General features: G+C 51.3%; 1 protein-coding gene across 3 annotated transcripts in view; it reads left to right on the top strand.

The window, feature by feature from the left end:
* LOC123345199 (butyrophilin subfamily 2 member A1-like) overlaps positions 1 to 16,435 on the top strand; it is a 343,661-nt gene that overhangs the window by 271,825 nt on the left and 55,401 nt on the right. For 2 of the 3 annotated variants that reach the window (XM_044981906.1, XM_044981903.1), the window contains exons 1-3: positions 617 to 861; positions 5,313 to 5,429; positions 8,577 to 8,924. In XM_044981906.1, coding sequence (XP_044837841.1) covers positions 5,324 to 5,429; positions 8,577 to 8,924 — 454 coding nt within the window. In that variant the 5' untranslated portion in view covers positions 617 to 861; positions 5,313 to 5,323. Of the gene's footprint in view, positions 1 to 616; positions 862 to 5,312; positions 5,430 to 8,576; positions 8,925 to 16,435 lie in introns of those variants that run through there. The other variant, XM_044981905.1, reaches the window with a different exon arrangement.

Raw genomic sequence — 16,435 nt, 5'->3', positions numbered from 1 at the left:
GGAATGAATGAATTAACATGGCCACTGAGCAGGGGCGGCTCTAGGATTTCTGCCACCCCAAGCATGGCGGCACGCCACCGGGGGTGCTCTGGCGGTCGCCGGTCCCGCGGCTCCGGTGGACCTCCTGCAGACATGCCTGTGGAGGATCCGCTGGTCCCGCGGCTCCGATGGACCTCCCGCAGGCATGCCTGCGGATGCTCCACCGGAGCTGCAGGACCAGCAGACCTTCCGCAGGCATGCCTGCGGGAGGTCCACCGGAGCCGCCTGCTGCCCTCCTGCGGGACGCTGCCCCAAGCGCGCGATTGGCACGCTGGGGTCTGGAGCCGGCCCTGCCACTGAGCCTAGGGGCTGCTGCAGCAGGATTTGGTCCCATTCTTTACAGAGGAATTACAGAGTTTCTTAGAGCGATGGGACAAACAGCCTGCAGAACTGGCTGCCACCAGGCAACCTGCAGAGCTGAGGCTGCTGGCACCAAAGAAGCTGCTCTCTCCCTAGCCCTGTGGGTGTGTCAGAGGAATTTGATCTTTGTGCCATAACCATCCTGTGAGGCAGATCCAGTCACAGTCACGTTCCAGCCTCGATCCTTCTTTCACTTTTGAAGTTGCTGGATGTGCCAAGAGAGGACGGGGCTTCCGTTCAATATAAAATGCATTAACTGAATGAAAAGCTTAGGGGCAGGCTGGAGTTAACCCCTGCAGCTCCCTGACCCCTCTGGCGGGATGGATGTTACAGCCTGGGGAAGGGAACCAGTCCCTGGGAGCAGGAGCTCTGCCTAGAGGGAATGGCTCTGGGCGCTAGCGAAGCCGGGAGCCCCCTGGAGAGACTGGAACGGCTCAGAAACGACTCCACAGGACACCGCAGGTAGGGGGTCACTCAGTGCAACCCCAGCTGAACTGCTCCCCTGGATAGTTCCTGGCTGATTAGTCAGACGAGCTGCTGCTATCAACGGGCCTCGTTCCTGGGATTTGGGGGATAAACTGTCACTTTCCTACTGGGAACTCAGCTGTGGCTGTAGAAATGCCCACACAGATTCAGAGACCTGCCCCGTCCCTTCTCCACTGCCAGGTTTGTGTTTGTTTGCTGTTCTGCTTCATTTACTGACAGGGCATGAACCGATCACCGGTGTAATGTTCCCGTGGGGCACTGTTGGGAGTGTGCGGGTGTTTTCATCATCAGCTCACTAACAGGACACTCCAGAGTGAGAGGGTGAAAGATGGAAGGGAAACACTTGGGGCCAGACTGGGTGCAACTGATGCAGGGAGGGGGAGATTTTCTAAAATTCCTAAGGGATTTAGGAGCACAAGGCCCATTGATCCTAACTCTCCTGGGTTTGTAAAAATCTCCCCCTCCAAGTGTAAATTGCAGCTGTCTGTGCCCATGAGGCCCTTTGTATCCCAGGGGGGCCCTCACCCCAAGGGAGGCAGGGGAGGCTGCTGCTGCCCTCAGGGGGTTTCTGGCAGGGAGCGGGGAGCTTTACCTCTCACTGGCATCTATCAGCAGCTGCCACTGAATGCAGGTGCTCAGTGAGTGACTCATCTGCCAGCCCTGCTCTCACCTACTTCCTCCCTCGTGTGGCTGCTCATTGGGCCATGCTAGACCCTGCAGCCATCCTGGCCCGAAGCAAGTTACAGCCATTTCCCCTTGTCACAGTCCAGATCCAGCCAGAGCTTCCATCAGCGCTATGTGGTGTGAGCCCCAAGTGAAGTCAGCCCTTGTCAGAAGCCCCCCACTGCCCTTCACTGCCACGCAGCCTCTTGCAAGAGCCATAGAGACCTGGGGTCACATTTCCAAGAGAGCTCAGCTCTGAACTGCTCCCTGTGTGACAGGGCATTTCTGCAGCTCTGAGCAGTCACAGTTGGGAGGGCAGGGCAGGCAGTGACACAACTCCTCACTGGTCTGGATTGCACCCAAAATATCATAGACACTGCGGAAACAGGTCACCAAAAAGATTCACAGTAGGAGACTGAAGGAGATCAGTTTGTTCACTTTAGCAAAGAGAAGAGTGAGAGGTGACTTTCTGTCATGGATTCACAAGGTCTGAGCTATGCCCTGACCTTCAGCCAGTCCCTTGGGAGTGACCTGCTACTGTGGTGGACCCCACGATCCACATAATTCCACATTACTATGAGGCGGACCATTGCTAACGAGGTCAATTCGATCAGGGTGGATGTGGTCCACTCCCAACTGTTGATGAAAAGGTGAAAATACCAAAAGAAGGAAAATGACTTCCTGTAGTGAGCCAGCCACTCCCAGTCTCTGTTCAGACCCAGTCTGACAGTGCGTACGAGTTCCAGCTCTGCAGTTTCATGATGAAGTCTGGTTTTGAAGGTTTTTTGCTGAAGTATGGCAACTTTCGAGGCTGTTACTGAGTGTCCAGGGAGACTGAAGTGCTCTCTAACAGGTTTTTGAATGTTACCATTCTTGATGTCTGATTTGTGTCCATTTATTCTTTTGCGTAGAGACTGTCCAGTTTGGCCAATGTACATGGCAGAGGGGCATTGCTGGCACATGATGGCATATATCACATTGGCAGATATGCAGGTGAATGAGCTCCTGATGGTGTGGCTGATGTGGTTATGTCCTATGATGGTGTCATTTGAGTATATATACAGACAGAGTTGGCAACAGGATTTGTTGCAGGGATTGGTTCCTGGGTTCGTGTTTCTCTTGTGTGGTGTGTAGTTGCTGGTGAGTATTTGCTTCAGGTTGGGGGGCTGTCCATAAGCGAGGACTGGCCTGTCTCCCAAGGTCTGTGAGAGTGAGGGATTATCTTCCCGGATAGGTTGTAGATTGTTGATGATGTGCTAGAGAGGCTTTAGCTGGGGGCTGTAGGTGATGGCCAGTCGTGCTCTGTTAATTTCCTTATTGGGCCTGTCCTGTAGTAGGTGACTTCTGGGTACCCATCTGGTTCTGTCAATCCATTTCTTAACTTCCTCGGTGGGTACTGTAGTTTTAAGAATGCTTGATAGAGATCCTCTAGGTGTTTGTCTCTGTCTGGGGGGTTGGAGCAAATGTGGTTGTATCTTAGGGCTTGGCTGTAGACAATGTGTGATGTGTTCTGGATGGAAGCTGGAGGCATGTAGGTAAGTACAGCAGTCAGCAGGTTTCCAGTATAGGGTGGTGTTTATGTGACCATTTGCACTGTAGTGTCCAGGAAGTGGATCTCTTGTCCAGGCTGAGGTTGATGGTGGGGTGGAAATTGTTTAAGTCCTGATGGAATTCTTCAAGGGCCTCCTTCCTGTGAGTCCAATGAAGATGTAATCAGTGTAGCGCAAGCAGAGGAGGGGCATTTGGGGAAGAGAGCTGAGGAGGCATTGTTCTAAGACAGCCATAAAAATGTTGGCATACTGTGGAGCCATGTGAGTACCCATAGCAGTGCCGCTGACTTGAAGGTATAAATCGTCCCCAAATCTGAAATGGTTGTGGGTGAGGACAAAGTCAAAGCTCAGCCACCAAGTTTGCCATGATATAATCGGGGATACTGTTCCTGATGGCTTGTAGTCCATCTTTGTGTGGAATGTTGGTGTAGAGACCAGGATAGTGTTTTCTGAAAGATCGCCAATGGATTGTAGTTTCCTCAGGAAGTCAGTGGTGTCTTGAAGATAGCTAGAAGTGCTGGTAGCATAGGACCTAAGGAAAGAGTCCAAATAGCCAGACAATCCTGCTGTAAGAGTGCCGATGCCTGAGATGATGGGATATCCAGGATTCCCAGGTTTATGGATCTTGGGTAGCAGATAGAATACCCCTGGTCGGGGCTCTAGGGGTGTGTCTGTGTAGATTTGTTCCTGTGCTTCTTCAGGGAGTTCTTTGAGCAGATGGTGTAGTTTCCTTTGGTAACCCTCAGTGGGATCAGAGGATAGTGGCCTGTAGAATGTGGTGTTGGAAAGTTGCCTGGCAGCCTCCCGTTTGTAATCTGGCCTATTCATGATGACTACAGCACCTCCTTTGTCAGCCTCCTTTATTATAATGTGTTCTCACCTTCTCATCAACTGTTGGGAGTGGATCACATCCTCTCTGATTGAAGTCCGCCACATAGTAATGTAACACACCCATCTCTGCATGTGTATATATATCTGCCCACTGAAGTTTCCACTTCATGCATCTGAGAAGTGGGCTCCAGCCCACGAAAGCTTATGCACAAATAAATGTGTTAGTCTTTAAGGTGCCACAGGACTCCTCATTGTTTTCATTGATATGTGTTGATTCCAGCCCAGACACTCTGAGTGGCTCTACATCTCAGATATCTGGCCTGTTCAGCCTAGTCCCAGTGAGAGAAGCAATTCTTTCCCCCAAAGCAGTAGCGATGCCAAGGGGATCCTACTGATAGTTCATTAAAATATTTCAGTAAAGTTCCCCATCTGTCACACCTTCTGTGATGGAACAGGGAGTGGGGAGTATTGACCTGGGAATGTTGTGTGGGAGTTTTACTGGTACTGTCTGCATTGGTGCTGGATGGTGGTGGGATATCAGGGTGTGACTTCACTTGGGGGATGATATGTGAGCATGTAACCTGAGCACCAGAGTGGGTTGGAGCCAAGTGACACCTTCTGCCTGGGAAACTGGACAAAGGCTGGAGGAGAACACGGGGGGTGGGGGGGTGGCTGGGGGAGATGGCTGGAGGGGGTCTCAGTTTGGAGTTGGTTGGGGAAATGGAGGGAGGCCCAGGACTGCCCCCAAAATGGACCTGACTGAGGGGGTCTTGTCATCTGTACCTACAAGCCCTGTTTTGGACTGTGTTCCTGTTGTCTAATAAACCTTCTGTATTACTGGCTGCCTGAAAGTCATGGTGAGTCGCAGGAAGTGGAGGGTGCAGGGCTCAGACTCCCCCACACTCTGTAACATTTTCATGGAGAAAATACAGGGTACTAAGGTTCTCTTTAATATAGGGTAGAAAGGCGTAACAAGACCCAATGGTTGGAAGTTAAAACTGGACAAATTCAAATTAGAAATAAGGCACAGAATTGTAACACTGAGGGTGATTAATCATTGGAACAAACTACCCAGGGAAGTGGTGAATTGCCCAACTCTTGCTGTCTTCAGATCAAGGGTTAGTGACTTTCTGGAAGATGCTTTAGTCAAACACAAGTTTGGTCTGAGTACAGGGGTAAATGGGTGAGAGTATTTGGCCCATGGCACAGATCAGACTAGATGATCTAATGGTTCTCTCTGACCTTAGTCTATGAATATTGGGAAGTGTGTTAATGTAAACGTAACTGATCCATGGACCAAGGCTGTGAAAGTCAGACAACCATGGCACTGGCACTGTTTCACACTCACTCACCGTATGGTTTGTTATTTCTCTTGTTCCCCAGATCAAGCTACAATGATGGGGAAGGTTCCCTCATTCTCCCCCAGCTCCACAGTGAGCTCCGCTCTGCCCAGATACATCGCTCTCTGCCTCGCTCTACAGGTTCACAGGCTGGCATCAGGTAGGAGCTCCAGCCTCCTTGCTGTTGGTATTGCTGGTCATCACCATCCATCTAGCATCGCTGCCTTGTCTTATAAACCATGTCTGCTCAACCTGCCAACAACCAGCAACATGGAGAAAGCACAGGGCACAGCTGTGTCCCCACTAACCATGATGGTTACTATCTATACAACATCTTGTCAGGCCTTGACACTACATCCATCCTACTGCTCTGGCTGATTTCTGGCAGCTTCAAAAACACAGCACACAGTGAGCACCACTACAGGGCTTGCAAACTATTTAAAAAGACACTACCAATTCCTATACACTGCACTGCCAGACCGTATACATCACAAATCAGACTCTGCAGGCATGAAGGAGTCCTGAATCCTAGACTCTCCAGTTTAGAAGTAACAACCCACATGTCATTCATGCAGCACTAGGCACATCTGACTAGGACTCAGAGCTAGATCTTCTCTCACAGTGAGGATGTTTGCTGGCTTTTTCATTCTGTGCCTTCCGTAACCTGTAGAGTAACCCACTCCACCCCTAAGCTGCCTCCACAGCCACTCGGTCATTTCAGTTCCCTCCTCCGGTGGTTTCCATCCTGCTAATTTAATGGGCTCTCTCTGAATGCTGAGTCTCTCCATGAAGACACCATCCCCACTCTCCTTTGCAGTTCCACAGTCACAGGCTCGTTGTTTCCTTCACCCTTTTTATCTGCCTCCTTCTTCCCTCCATTATCTGACCTCTGACTTTACCTTTAAAGCCATCGCCAGTGTAGTGATGATCTGTTTTCATCTCTTTACACCTTGCCAGTTTTTACACTACCCCTCCTGCAGATGAAGAGGCCCCAGTGCAGGAGCAGCATGACTGGGGAACCATTTCAGTTTTTTTTTCTTTAACCACGATTCCCAGGGCTTTTTTTACTGCATCAATAGTCCAGATTCACTTCAAAAGTACCCCTCTACCTCGATATAACACTGTCCTCGGGAGCCAAAAAATCGTACCGTGTTATAGGTGAAACCACGTTATATTGAACTTGCTTTGATCCACCGGAAAGCTCAGTCCCCCCCCGCCCCCCTCCAAGCACTGCTTTACTGAATTATATCCGAATTCATGTTATATTGGGGTAGAGGTGTAGCCCAATATATTTATTTAAACATTATTTTTATTAACACTACGGTCTATACCTTTACAAAGAATCACTATCTGGAGTATAATTAAATGATGGATGTTAGCAGCATATTGATCTATAACAAATGTTGACAGCCAAATCATCCAAATTGTTCAGATTGGTTTAGGTTTATGTTCACTGAAGGGTTTATACAAATAGCTATAATAAATACAAAGGGTTAAGTTAGAAGGAGGTTTCTGGTGTGTTGCTGTAAGGATTTGAGAGAGTAAACATCACCTCTATGAAATTCACCGATTGTACTCAAGTTTGTGAGACTGTGCTACCCTCACAGATATTAAACAGTAAGTACAACAGGAGATATGAATATTTACCAGCTGGAAGAGAAGATACAGCAGAAAGCTGCAAAATGGCTATTTGAGTGTAGCAGCTCCTCAAAAGGTGTCTGGGAAAAAGGTCCTAGAATAGAAAAGTGCAACCCCACTTTGGGGAGATTTGGTAAAATCCAGACATTCTCAGGTGTTTCTGTGTTGCAGCTGATGGACCTGACCCAAAGCCCATTGTTAGCAAAGGAAAGACTCCCACAGACAAGTGGGACCAAATGGTAGAATAATGGCCCAGTGTGGCTGTTTCACTACAAAATTAGAGAGTTGGGAAAATTGGAAAGCTGTAAGTGTAATTTAAGCAATGTTTGTGGTGTGACACCTCATGTTTGTTTCTTGCCAGCAGGAGAAGATCCCAGGTGCTCATTTGTTAGCTCTTCTGCCCTAGCAGTGAAGCACTGACATCCAAAGCTGGGCTTCTAACCTCATTATGCAGCAGCCAGCACCCCCTTACCCCGCTGGGGCAGCCCTGTCTACTGGTGTCACAAGAAGGGGGTTTGCTCTTCTGACATAAGCACACTCACTCCCTGAGTTTGCTTGTTTTGAATTTGAAAAAAAAATGCTGCAGAAGTTCCTAGCCCTGAGTAGGATCAGTGAATGTCATGGAGGTGATGTTTACTCTCATCCTTACAGGAGTTTGCATGAGCTGAGCCTGTAATTGTTCTGTAATTGTCAAGTCGGGCCTTAAAAATCCCTAAGGAAGGAGATTCCACCACCTCCTTAGGTAACCCATTCCAGTGCTTCACCACCCTCCTAGTGAAAAAGTGTTTCCAAATATCCAACCTAGACCTCCCCCACTGCAACTTGAGACCATTACTCCTTGTTCTGTCATTTGCCATCACTGCGAACAGCCGAGCTTCATCCTCTTTGGAACCCCGCTTCAGGTAGTTGAAGGCTGCTATCAAATCCCCCCTCACTCTTCTCTTCTGCAGACTAAATAACCCCAGTTCCCTCAGCCTCTCCTCGTAAGTCATGTGCCCCAGCCCCCTAATAATTTTCGTTGCCCTCCACTGGACTCTCTCCAATTTGTCCACATCCCTTCTGTAGTGGGGGGCCAAAAACTGGACGCAATATTCCAGGTGTGGCCTCACCAGTGCTGAATAGAGGGAAATAATCACTTCCCTCGATCTGGCAACAAGGGCACACTGATGACTCATAACTAGCTTCTTGTCCACTGTAATCCCCAGGTGCTTTTCTGCAGAACTGCTGCTTAGCCGGTCGGTCCCCAGCCTGTAGTGGTGCATGGGATTCTTCCGTCCTAAGTGCAGGAGCTGTTTGGTTACTGCCATTTCACACCCCTGTCACAGAAAGCAAAGCACAGATGCTGGTCTTTGGTCAGGCCTGTTGGGAAAACCACAGTGAATTGCAGGGCCTGAAACCTCAGTGTGAGGGAGAGGGACGTAGGTCCCTGACCAGAAAGAGGTGACAGGGCTGAGACCTAAGGGCACATTCCTTGAGCAGACCACAGAGGGGTCAGAGGTGCAGTTACCCTAAGCCTATGACTCTCTGCACTGATAGACATGTCTAGGGCACTGCATGGGGACATGATGTTCACTTCTAATGCAGGGTGTGCTCTCACTGTGGGTCTTCCTGCTGAATTAATGCCGCTTGTCGCCAATTTAATTTCCATTTTTCATTGTACATTTCACAGCACAGTTCACAGTGACTGGACCTGACCATCCAGTCACTGCCTCCCTAGGTGGGGAAGCTGTCCTGTCCTGCCACCTCTCCCCAAGGATGAGCGCTGAGAACATGGAGGTGAGATGGTTCCGATCCAAGTACTCTGCAGTTGTGCACCTGTACCGTGATGGGCAGGATCAGTATGAACAGCAGATGCTGGAATATGGAGGGAGAACTGAGCTCTTGAAAGATGACATCACCAGTGGGAGAGTTTTCCTGAGAATACGCAATGTCCAACCCTCCGATGATGGGCAGTACACGTGTTTTTTTCAGTCCAGTGTCTCTTATGAAGAAGCTTTATTGGAACTGCAGGTGGCAGGTCAGTGACTTGTGGTACTTTGATGTCTTCAACAGGGTAATAAGTGGAGTCAGAGGGGTCATTGTGAGATGACAGCTGATTTTTCTCATTATAGTGGGGCAGTAGCTCTGCTCTGGTTAAGGTTTGTTCTAGTTTACTGTTTAACAACAATTTTTTTCCCTAAGGGCTCTAAAATTCACACTCATACTCAGATTGTCTTGAAAATTGTTGTGATTCATTGGAGTCTGGGATAAGGTTAATAGGCTAAATTTGAGGTCATTAGAGCAGTGGTTCTCAACCAGGCGTACATGTACCCCTGGGGGTACGCAGAGAGCTCCCAGGGGGTACATCAACTCATCTAGATATTTGTATAGTTTTACAACAAGCTACATAAAAAGCACCAGTCAGTACAAACTAAAATTTCATGCAAAAAATTGATTTATTTTATAATTATGTGGTAAAAATGAGAAGTCACCAATTCTTCAGGAATAGTGGCTGTGACACTGTTGTATTTTTATGTCTGATTTTGTAAGCAAGTAGTTTTTAAGGGAGGTGAAACTGTGGGGGTATGCAAGACAAATCAGATTCCTGAAAGGGTACTGTAATCTGGGAAGGTTAAGAGACACTGCATTAAAGCAAGGGGTTAAGAAGATACACAAACACCAGTTAAAAAGTCAGGTGATATTGGCATGTTGTGGTTATTACAACTTTTTTGTGCACACCTGAGGCAAACAATGGCTGATCCTCCCCAGACTGATGTCACCAGTTGGGATCGATTCTCGGCTTGTGTCTGGCACCCACAGGGTAACAGTGGTTGATACACAGGGTCCCATAACCCAGAGTCTGGTCTAAGCGTGGGAGAACTGAGGAATTCCCCCCGCCCCACAGGACAGGTGAAGGCAGGAGGCCTGACTGCTGAAGGTGCTGCCAGACAGACCAGCCAGGGCACAGGTGTAGCTAGTTCTGTAACTATGACATGAGGCTTAGGGCAGGTGCAGCAAACACCAGACTGCTGACAAGCCGCATGGCTGGAAGACACCTCTGTGCATTTCTATTGGCACAGCCTACAGACCTGGAGTGATCAGATGTCCCAATTTTATAGGGACAGTCCTGATATTTGGGGTTTTTTCTTATATAGGCTCCTGTTATCCCCCACCCCCGTCCCGATTTTTCATATTTGCTTTCTGGTCACCCTATACAGACTTCAGCACTGAAATGAGACATACATGATCATATCACAGCGACAGCTCTGCCAGCCTGCTGTAATGAATCCCTTCACCAGTCACTACAGTGACTCAGAACATGGGGAAGGCAGTGGGAGTGCAGGCAGATAGATTCTGGAATCCAAATCCAAGAAATACAACACAAGCCATGGCATCTTCCTCATGCCTGTTTATTATGGCAGCACCCTCACTGAACCGTTCCCCGCACCTATTGCTAGCCCAGGAGGCAGAGTTAAGGTTGCATGGCTGGGGCTCTGTGTGCCGTCACTTTGTATCTCCTGGGTTTCAGGAATGTAAGTTTAGCCGCTCTCCGCATTTGGAAAGGCACAAGGCCCTGCTGGGCAACCATAATTCTGCACTGGGAAGTACTTTGTGGGAAAGGACAGTTACCTGTTCCGCAACTGGCGTACTTTGAGATGTGTTGCTCATGTCTATTCCACAGTAGGTGTGTGTGCCGCCATGTGCACCGGTGCCGGAAGTCTTTCTCCTAGCAGTACCCATAGGGGGAGTGCCGCATGCTCCCCCCACCCTCAGTTCCTTCTTGCTGGACCAACTCCGACAGAGGGGAAGGAGGGTGGGATGTGGAATAGACATGAGCAACACATCTCGAAAAACGCCAGTTACGGAACAGGTAATTGACCTTTCTTCTTTGAGTGCTTGCTCATGTATATTCCACAGTAGGTGATTGCAAGCTATGTCTGATGGAGGTGGATAGGAGCTGGCTGAAGCACAGCTCTACCGAAACCAGTGTCATCCCTGTCATGTGAGAGAATCGCGTAGTGCGAGGTGAACGTGTGCACTGAGGGCCAGGTAGCGGCTCTACAGATGTCCTGTATAGGGACATGGGCCACAAAGGCAGCCGATGAGGCCTGAGCCCTTGTTGAGTGCGTCCTCATGATAGGCGGTGAGGGAACCCCTGCCAGGTCATAGCATGTGTGGATGCATGATGTAATCCACTGGGAAAGCCTCTGGGTGGAGATCGGTTGATCCCCATGCACTCGGCTGAAGCAACAAATAGTTGAGGAGACCTGCGGAACAGCTTAGTCCGATTCAGATAAAAAGCCAGTTCCCTGAGCACATTGAGCATATGGAGGCGGCATTCCTTGCCAGAGGCATGAGGTTTGGGGCAAAGGACGGGCAAGAAGATGTCCTGGCCCATGTGAAAGGCGGAGACCACCTTAGGGAGGAATGCAGGGTGTGGGTGGAGCTGTACTTTGTCCTTGTGAAAGACCCTGTGGGGGGGGGGGTCGCAGGTCAGGGCCCTGAGCTCCGAAACCCACTGGGCTGACATGATAGCCATGAGGAAGGCTACCTTCCATGAAAGGTGAGACGATAAGCACGTGGCTAGGGTCTCGAACGGGGGTCCTGTGAGGCGGGATAATACCAAATTTAGATCCCCCGAGGAACAGGGGGTCTGGCATACGGAAAAGACCAGTCTAGCCCTTTGAGGAAATGCGTGGTCACGGTATGGGAGAAAATTGAGCAGCCCTGGACCAGTGGATGGAACGCTGATACAGCTGCCAGGTGCACCCTGATGGAGGAGGGTGTCAGACCCTGAGTCCTAAGGTGAAAGAGGTACTCAAAGATAAGTTGGAGCAGGGCAGACATTGGGGAAGTACCCCGCTCACCTGCCCACCTGGACCACTTTGTCAGGTAGGCTCGGTGGGTGGATGGCTTCCTACTTTCTAGGAGGACACGTCTGACTGCCTCTGAACACCTTCTCTCCTCTGCATCTAGCCATTGAGCAGCCACGCTGTCAAATGGAGGGTGGCCAGGTTGGGGTGGAGGAGGCAGCCCCTGGGAGAATAGGTCAACTGGGACTTACACCCAGAAATAAAGACTCTAGAAGGCTGGACTCATTTGGTAGGAAACTTTATTTGTCGTCCAGTTTCCAGCTCTGGGTGGCCAACCACCAAGCCCTCCTCAGCCGTTATGAGTTTAACCTGTGGGGGTCACTGCCTAAATTCGAACCTTCCCTTCCGGAAAGTGAAAGGAAGGAATTCAAGGCGCTCATAGAAGTGGGTGCCGCTGCTGCGAAGGCTGCCCGGTCCATGGCCTCAGCAGTGTTCAGACTCAGGGCGTTGTGGCTACTGCTGTCCGGGCTCTCCACGGAAGCGCAGTCTGTGATGCAGGATCTTCCCTTTGATGACAAGGATCTGTTGCGGCACAAACAGATGTGAAACTTCATGGCATGAAGGACTCACGTACGACCCTTCAAACCCTTGAGCTTTATGTTCTGCCCAAAGGGAAGCCTAAGCTGCAGGTTTCTGCCCCGGCTCCCCAGCCAGAATATGAGCCTGCCTACAAGAGGTCCAAGATCCAAAGCAGGTGACCTCAAAGATAGTCTTGCTCTGCCCTACAACCTGGGCCCTCAAGGGGCAAGCAGCAAGGCAACAGCGCTTTTCACAGCTTGCAGGAGGGTACCCGCGTGTCCCCCGAGAGGACCCGCCTACCAGTAAAGCTTGTCTTCAGCAACCACTTGTGTGCGTTCCTTACGGAATGGTCCCAAATAACATCGGACTGCTGGGTCCTCAACACCATTACACAGAGCTACACACTGCAATTTGTCTCACCCCTGCCCCCCCACCCTCCTCCCCCAGACAGCAGGGGAGAGCCGTTACATTTGCCCCTGCTAGAGCAGGAAGTGGGATGGCTCCTTAGGTTGGGAGCTGTGGAGAGAGTTCCAAGGGAGTCCTTGGGAAAAGGGTTTTACTCCCGTTACTTCCTTATCCTGATGGCGAAACGGGGGCTCAGGCCTATCCTGGATTTTCGAGACCTCAATCAGTTCATGGCCAAATGCCAGTTCCACATGGTCTCTCTGGCATGTATCATACCTGCTCTAGACCCTGGCAATTGGTATGTGGCCCTGGACCTTCAGGACGTATAATTCCATATCCATATATTTGAGGGGCACAAATGCTTCCTTCGTTTCCTGGTGGGACAGGACCACTACCAGTTTACAGTCCTCCCATTTGGTCTGTCCACCGTGCCCAGGGCGTTCACGAAGTGTATGGCGGTAGTGGCGGCCCAGCTCAGGTGCCAGGGGATCCAGATATTTCCCTACCTCGACGACTGGCTGCTCAAGGGCAGCTCGTGGTCCCAGGTACAGAACCATGTGCAGCTGCTCTTGGCTACGTGTGCCAACCTACGCCTCCTAGTAAATGAGGCCAAGTCAACTGGTTCCGGTGCAGCGCATAGAATTCATAGGCGCTCTCCTGGATGTCTCCACGGCCACAGTCTCTCTTCCTCTGGGCAGATTCCAGACCCTGAAGGGCTCATATCCTCAGTTACAGAGTTCCCTGTGACCATGGCCAGGGTATGCCTGCAGCTCCTGGGCCACATGGCAGTGTGCATGTATGTGGTCCACCATGCCAGACTTCAGATGAGGCCCCTCCAACTCTGGCTGGCCTCAGATTTCTCCCAGGGCTTGGTGGTTGGCCACCCAGAGCTGGAAACTGGAAGATGAATAAAGTTTTCTACCAAATGAGTCCAGCCTTCTAGAGTCTTTATTTTTGAGTGTGGGTCCCAGTTGACCTTGTCTCTCCCTATGATTTACAGACTCCACCACTAGGGAGTTGGGGGCCGGGTGGGTATAGAGTGTGGCAAACCCAGGACAAATAGCTACCAAGGGAGGGGTAGTAATTAGTCCCAGAGGGGTTAAAAGACCTCTCCCTACCCATTGAGGAGAGATAGCCATGGAGAAATAAGGTTAAGCTGGAACACCAGGGAACTAATTAGGTTCAGCTGGCCCCAATTCCTGGAGACCTTTTTAAACCCTCCCTGGCAGGGAAGCAGGGGGGAGTGAGAGAGGCAGAGAAGCTGCCAGCGAGTAGGTGCAGCAAGTCTCTGAGCTCTTCCAGCAAGGAAGACTGCACTCTGTCCCCAGAAGGGGAGAAAAACAGAGCAAGGGACTGACTGAGAAAAGGATTAGCCAGACCCTGCGCGACCTGGAAGGACTTTGCTTTGCCCAAGCCTGTGTCTCTGAGGCAAAAAGGGACTGAGCCAGCTGAGGAGAAGCAGGTACTTTGCCACAAGAGACACTCATGCCCTTTTGTGGGCACAAAATATCTGCGCTCTGCCTTTTTCGATATTGGCGTGAGGGAGGCCGGCATTTGCCAAAGGGTATTGGAAATGTTGGCCACCCCTTTGTGCAGTGACAGGGCCACTCTGCCCAGTGCCGAAGACGAGAGCACACTGAAGAGCGAGTCTGAGGGTCCCTCCATCTCCTTAAGTTGGAGATGGAGGCCCAACGCTACTCGCTTCAGTAGCTCTTGGTGAGCCCTGAAGTCCTCCTGTGCTGCGGAGGGGTGTGGGGCTGCAACCTTGTCATCAGGTGCTGGGGAGGAGGCCGGTACAGAGCTCTGAGCGTTGGTCGGTGCCGTGGGATCTACCCCTTGGTCGGACTCTGCGTGCGGTGCCGAGGAGCCGTGACCCACCGACCTATCCCGTGGAGGCCTGGATAGTGAGGCGGAGGGAGCCTCCGAAGCCCCTGCTACCGAATGAGTCCCTAGCTGGGCATGCGCGGGGGGCCAGGGGGTCCACTGGCACCATTGGCCCTGCCATGGGGGCCCCTGCCATTGACTATGCTGTGGCATTGGCGGCACCAACTGGTCAGGTTGGCTGGGCTGAGACGTAGGGGGCCTCGTGTGGGTCGAGGTCAGGGTTACCAAGGACCTGTCATTACCATGGGAGTGGTACGATCGATGGTGCCGAGAACGACGTCTACCACGGGACTGGGATTCCGACGTCAATGAACGGTGCCGTCTCGAGCTACTACTTCTCGAGACACTACGATTCTGAGGTCCGCGATGGCACGGGAATGGCGCTCCCTGCTGGGAGTCATGGGCGCAGTGCCTCGAGGAGAGAGAGCTGGAGTGCGAACGGCCACAATGCCCGCGTTGGGAGCAGCTATGGTAGCTCCGACGAGAAGGAAAGTGCCTATGTCTGTCCCGTCGATACTCTCTGTTCAGCATGGAATGGTGCCTGGAACTCTGATCTGATGGCACCCAACCAGACAACATGGTGGGTGACGAAAGCGGAGGCAGGAGACTGTGTCCTGAGTGGCAAGCAGGCCCGAGAGCGGTCCCCTGACTGGGATCTGCGTTGGGTCGGGGTCAACTATCTAGAGCCCAGCAGTGGCTTGCCTCTACAGCAGGGCCTGGGTGTCGGTGGTGCTCCGGGTACCTGCAGAGTCATAATGTCTCAGGACGCCTGCAGGGCCTCCGGTTTCGAAGGCATCTGCACATCCGGAGAGGCTCGAGTCAACGCCGCTGGACTGCTCTGCTTGACATGAGTCGGAGCTCTAGAGCCTGGGAGGGAACTGGGGCTGCCCAGCGCGGGTCTAGCCTCTCCCCCTGCTTTCTCGCGGCGCCCCTGAGACAATGGGGCCCTTCTCTGTTTCTTAGATGGAGAGCGGAGCCAGGCACTGGAAGGTGCCAGGGGATCACTGCACACCGAAGATGAGGCGCCCAGTGCCAAATCCACTCAGCACACCAGGGTTGGGGCCAGTGTCGACTCCATGAGAAGGGCCTGAAGTCTAACGTCTCTTTCTTTTTTAGTTCTAGGTTTCAAGGACCTGCAGATTTTACAGGAGTCACTAATATGGGATTCACGCAAGCAGTGGAGACAGATGGCGTGCGGGTCACTTCTGGGCATCGAACGCCTGCAAGAGTTGCACGATTTAAACCCTGGGGCCTGGGGCATGCCCCGGCCCGAATGCTAACTAACTGAACTGAAACTTGTTGAACTAACTAACGGGTACCACTAACAACGAACAACGAGTTCTGGGACGAGTTGCAGCAAAGCTGGAGCAGTAGTTCCGACACACCCTCACTGGTGGCAAGAAAGAACTGAGGGTGGGGGGAGCGCGTGGCTTCCCTTATAGCGTGCTATAGAGGTGCCACTCCAGGGGTCGCAGCGGCGCTTCCCCTATGGGTACTGCTAGGGGAAAGACTTCTGACACTGGTGCACATGGTGAGCATGCATACCTACTGTGGAAAACACATGAGCAAGCACTCAAAGAAGAACTAATATCTAACTATAGAGCCCTCATGGCCAAGATGGAGTCTGCTTTGCAGAGCGGCTCTGGCCAATAACAGGCACACACTGGAGCACAGCGGGGTAACTCCCTTCCACCCCAGGGGCACCTGTTTCAAACCCCACTGGTGTAAATACACACACACCAGAAAAGATCAGTGAATATAGAAAAGGGAAATATTTATTTACAGAGGAATGAAGTTAGAAAAACAACAGGGGGGAAATCTGGGAGCGCCGGTAAAACAGGTTACAGTCAACCCAAGGTACCACGGG

Source organism: Mauremys mutica, chromosome 12, assembly GCF_020497125.1.
Source record: "Mauremys mutica isolate MM-2020 ecotype Southern chromosome 12, ASM2049712v1, whole genome shotgun sequence".
NCBI lineage: Eukaryota > Metazoa > Chordata > Testudines > Geoemydidae > Mauremys > Mauremys mutica.
The sequence above is the reverse complement of the archived record's forward strand: the minus strand, read 5'-3'. Positions and strand labels throughout refer to the sequence as shown.